Raw genomic sequence first — 5,265 nt, 5'->3', positions numbered from 1 at the left:
CAGACCAAATCACAATGGATATAGTGGTGGAGAAAGGAAATGTCGATGTTGGCAATACTGCTGAACCATCGTATGAGGTTGTGGCTAGAAGTGGTTGTTCAGCACAATTGTCAACTAATGACACCGATGAACATGAATTGGGTAAGTGCTATTATCAATTACAAAAAACTAAGGTCTGCATAATAAATATTTGTTTGACACTTAATTCTTCTCTTGTGCGCCATATATATAGAGAGCGAGGATAGTAAGGTCAGTGTTGGTAATGCTGCAAAACAATCACACGATGTTGTGGGAGTAGGCATTGACTGTATTTTCAATCATGTAAAAGTGTCAACTGAAGCCGATCTTGGGCCACAACCGGGTAGGCTCTCTTATCTACACTCCTAAATGTAAATATTGTCTTATGAGTACTCCTAAAAATGCTTTTGTCAAGAGACTTATGTTTCATTCACTCCTCATACAGATGTGATACACCTGACATCTTTGGATGTTCCAAATGAATCAAGTCAAATAAGTTCTGATGCGGATATGGTAAAGCAGAACCAACAAGATGCTTTGGACACACTTATTAGAATATCACAACATAAGAAACCAAAGAAATTGAATGTAGCTCGAGTTGTCTCTGAAGGTAATTTTTTTGTTCTTGCCTTATTGCATCTTATTGGTTTTCGCATATATCATTTGCTTATTAAGTCTAATATTTTTCATTGTATAGATTATAAGTGCACCCCAGAAGATGTTCAGCTTATTGAATTCATTAAAACATTACCGGGGAAACAAGTTGTGGTGAACATCGACAGCGCATGGTTAAATAGAAATGATATGGAATGTCTTTTTCATGGTGACATGCAATTGTCTGACAAAGTAAGTACATTTGTATGTCCATATTATATACAGTAATAAAGTATATATATTTATAATTATCATATTATACAGTATGGTATACATATTTAAAGCTAGCATGTATATTTGATCTGTTAATTGTATTCTTTTGGTGTACAGGCCCTCAATGCATATATACACTGTATTAGGGGTGAAGAGCATTTACTTCATAGAGAAGGTGGAAAGGTCTTCTTGGAGAACACATTCATTTCCAGTCTGCTTAAGCGTGATGGCGACCCTAAGGTGCTCTTAAATTGTAAGGAAGACACAATTGAACAAAGGGTGGACAACTATTTACAGTCTGACATGGTTGACCTAAAACTCATCTCATTTTTAATATATGTAATATGTAATATATTGGTGCATAATACTTACAAATTAATGTTAATGTATGTTCTATGAAGGTGTTCCTTCCAATGAATATAGAAGATTTTCACTGGTACCTGGCAGTTCTGAATGCAAAAAAAGTGAGGTACATGTACTCGATTCTATGGGACAACAAATAACGGATCGCCGAGACCTTTATACTACAGTGAGTACATTTCTTTTATATTATGATTATTTCATCATTACATTATTTGTTATCTATAAATCTTGATATGTTTTATATATACACAGTTAAAAGGTCTAGAAAGACAGATTAAACTTGCAGCAAAACATAAAGAGCTTTACCAAGGCAAGTGGTCGAACCTTGATGTTGCATCATGGCCAGTTATAGAGAAGATCACAACACAAATGCAAACCGATGGGTAAAATTCATGTGACCACAACTCTACAAAATTGGTTTTATTTATTTTCATATATACATAGAAACTCACCTGATCTGTTAAATTTCATATTAGGGTATCTTGCGGGCTATGGATGATAAACTATATGGAATACTGGACAGGATCCTCCCTATCTGATAACGTAACTCAGGTAGAGGACGTATATTTATTTATTTATAGGAACAATGTTTCTTTTGTTTTAATTTATATTTATATACTTGCAGGATGATATAACAATGTTTAGGTTTAAGCTACCTGCAATATTATGGGACTCGGGATTAAACACAAAGAAAGGACATCAAAATCTTGACCACAATGTGGATGAAGATGGAGAGAGTTCAAGTGATGTTCAAATAATCGATACTCCATGTGAGTTATCTAAATCGTCAAATACATCACATCAGATTGAACCATATATATCTCCATATGTTCTGCCTGCTAAAGTAACATCAACAAACACGCAAGAACTGATGTTTGTATTATGCACATATATCATGGGGATAGACAACGACAAATATTTAAAGTAAGTTAATTCTCATTTAATATAGTATATGCATGGTAAATATTCAACACATATGTACTTGATTTAACTATAAAAACAATTGTTCATTTAATAGGAAACATTGGATTCAGAGCACTAAACCTTATCCAATTTCTTTAAGTCTTCAAAAACTTAAAGATATATTGGATGTAAATAAGCCGATGGATACAGATTGTTTTAACATGGCTGTTCGGATGATCGCATGCAATGATTCCTTGTTCTTGTTGGAAGACAAATACCACTACATGGATCTACAGTTCTGTGTAAGTTCAAGTAATTAGTCTTTATTCATATAAGTGTGTTCATTATATAATTATTTTACTAACAAAAAGTAGTCCATAACTAAATTTGGTCGAGACCCTCGCCTTCGTGCAAAGCCAGATATCAACATGTTGGCAAAATTATTAGAATGTTGGCCTGACATGGAGTACGATGTTTCAGATTGCAAACAAGTAAGCTATACTCTTCATCATTTTTGTAATCTTGTTTTTTCTCTTACTTGAACTATTTTTTTAACTTGCAGATTCTATTGCCCTTTTCTTTCTTGGGTCACTTCACCTTATATGTACTTAACATGGACACTAGAAGCATCTATATAATGGACTCCATGCCTATACCATCATGGTTTAAGGGTGATCATCCTAGCATGCATTATATTCATAATATACATTATATTGCCAATAATATGAATGCTGCCATGGAATTGGTCAATCCTACATGGAAAGACGATATTTATATGTGGCGTCGTATAGTACCAACATGGGTTCCAAGAACATTAAACTGGTATTTTTTTTAACCCGAACAACTTATTAATTTTGTCTACATATATGTAACAACGTATTATTTTAATTTGTAGGGATTTATCTGGCTTTCTTGTTATCAACTTTATGCACGATTGGAATGGTATAAGGTTACCCTGCATTTGCACTGTGAGTACCCTATTTGTTCTAATACTTTGTCAATATTGTTCTTCTATAATAGATTATTAATCGTGTTCTATGATATGTAATAATGAATGTGCAGAATGGGAATGACCTGAGGACCAAATTCTTAGTAGAATTATTGAAGTACAAGGACAATGAATCCAAAGACAATATTCCAGAAGAAATACAAGAAATTATTAGGCACATCAGATAGATATGATTTTATTTGTAATGATACTCAACTTATTATCCTAATTAATTTTATTGCCTTTTAGGTTCGTAGTATCGTTAGGAACATTTGCCAACATATATTTTAGTTATATGTTGCAAATATGAAGGCAGTTCAAATTTCTGTACTTTCAAAGATGCATTGGTGTTTTAGAAGCTTCAGCTTATCCTACTGTAGTATTGTGCTTAAAAGACTCCTATGGGTTTCCATATTTTTATTGGAAACGAAGTACCATACTATTGTATTGTACAGTGACTTACAGGTATGGAGGGATAGGGCTCATCGCACCTTCTAGCTTCGTGAGTCAAATGATTTTATAATTATTTCCTTTCTATGCTTCTGTTCTTATTTTGTGCTAAGCTGAACGGTGCTTGGTTGTAGTGAGCACAAAGCGATCTTTCTAGCTTACTCGAGGTAGCAGGCAATTGGTGACTGGTGAAACCACAGACTGGTGCCACCAAAGTGGAAGAAATACACTCAAAGAACCATCCTGTCAGTCTCCTTGTCATAGAGCATTCACCTTTTCTTGCAGGTAACTTGGGCTCGACTTACTGACACGAGCAATAGTCTGATAACGCTACAAGACACCGATGTGCAATGGTCGCCGCTCTCTTTGGGATTATGCAGAGGTCAGAGAAACAAATAGCTATATTTTTCAAAGAAAAGAAAAAAATAAGGATGAAGATGGAGATTGGTACGAGACTGGGCTTCATATATTTTGTAAGTTACAGTTCTGGTCCTTGAGGTTCTCTTCATCATATTTGATGTTCTTGATTATTTCTTTTAGAAAAAGTACAGTTAAAATGATGGTTTCTACACATATTAACAAACTGTTCAGACACACCATCACACAAACTTCTAAGGCACTCTTTCCTTGTATCATGGCTTTATTTTTCCTAATGGCACAGGACTTTCTTTCAAGGACAATCTTTAAATACCTGTGCAAAGTCATTATTGTGAAAAGAAATTTTGTTAACTTACAGTAGTGACAAAATAGCCTGAAAAGTTTGCAGACACCTTAAACATACAGCAGCACATGTTTCAATTCACATAAACCATGTTGATGATAGACCATCATATCCATAATGCCATAGTCGAATATGTCCTTATGTTCACATATCACTGGATTGCTACCATTCCCTTCCTAGCATATATGACACTTATTATGTATGTGTATGTAACCATGTATTTTGGATTTTTGGTTTAAGTTGGAGCTTATCCCAACATACAGAATCTGTTTGGCGAGCTTAGGATTGAGGATCGTTTACAGTGGAAAGAACACTCTATGATATTCGCCATGCCAAACAAGCCAGGAGAATTCAGCCGGTTTGATTTCCCAGAAACTTTGCCAGCACCTATAAATGGTAAGTTATACAGAACAGTGGAGTTATTGCAACAGGTTCTCTCATTTTTGCTAATATATGGACATTATTAGGGGTTTTATTAGTGACAATAATAACATTACATCGTTACTGTTGAGCTTAACTCTGCTAATTGATGCCATACTATGATTCACTATTTTGCTTTTAACAGGGATATGGGCCATATTGAGAAACAATGAAATGCTTACTTGGCCGGAGAAGGTGAAGTTTGCAATCGGACTTCTGCCAGCAATGGTTGGTGGTCAACCTTATGTTGAAGCTCAAGATGGCTTAACCGTTTCAGAATGGATGAAAAAGCAGGTATGAGTTAAATATGCTGATTAGACTGCCTTTGCATCTGTTTCCAGTTTAAATTTCAGTTCGAAGCATTAGAAAATAAGTAGCAGACTTTGGACTTCATTTTATGGACACTACAAGTGGGACTTTGATGGACCTTTAAAATCAGTAGCAGACTTTGGACTCCAATATTGGGTGTGCGAAGCCATAGAAAATAATTCAAGATGCTACAAGTTATCTAATGATCAGCACAAAAGAGGCTGAG

At 34.8% G+C, this 5,265-nt stretch overlaps 1 protein-coding gene and 1 long non-coding RNA gene across 2 annotated transcripts; both read left to right on the top strand.

The window, feature by feature from the left end:
* Positions 1-1,914: 1,914 nt before the first annotated feature.
* On the top strand, positions 1,915-3,499 carry LOC103651636 (uncharacterized). Its single transcript, XM_020551204.1, has 5 exons — positions 1,915-2,172; positions 2,267-2,642; positions 2,714-2,973; positions 3,047-3,119; positions 3,214-3,499. The coding sequence occupies exons 2-5, from the start codon at positions 2,580-2,582 to the stop codon at positions 3,325-3,327; spliced, it is 510 nt and encodes a 169-aa protein (XP_020406793.1). The 5' UTR covers positions 1,915-2,172; positions 2,267-2,579; the 3' UTR covers positions 3,328-3,499.
* Positions 3,500-4,017: 518 nt separating this feature from the next.
* LOC109945353 (uncharacterized) lies at positions 4,018-5,041 on the top strand. Its single transcript, XR_002268511.1, has 3 exons — positions 4,018-4,062; positions 4,551-4,706; positions 4,876-5,041. It is a non-coding gene; the product is annotated as an uncharacterized lncRNA (long non-coding RNA).
* Positions 5,042-5,265: the final 224 nt, after the last annotated feature.

Source organism: Zea mays, chromosome 3, assembly GCF_902167145.1.
Source record: "Zea mays cultivar B73 chromosome 3, Zm-B73-REFERENCE-NAM-5.0, whole genome shotgun sequence".
NCBI lineage: Eukaryota > Viridiplantae > Streptophyta > Magnoliopsida > Poales > Poaceae > Zea > Zea mays.
Note: the sequence above shows the minus strand (reverse complement) of the source record. Positions and strands in the feature narration are given on the sequence as shown.

Excerpts from the sequence above, each read along its gene's own strand:
- LOC103651636 (XM_020551204.1), top strand. The coding sequence starts at position 2,580 with ATGTTGGCAAAATTATTAGAATGTTGGCCTGACATGGAGTACGATGTT. Across the intron at positions 2,974-3,046 it reads GTTCCAAGAACATTAAACTG|GGATTTATCTGGCTTTCTTG; the intron begins GTATTTTTTTTA and ends TTTAATTTGTAG. Across the intron at positions 3,120-3,213 it reads GGTTACCCTGCATTTGCACT|AATGGGAATGACCTGAGGAC; the intron begins GTGAGTACCCTA and ends ATGAATGTGCAG.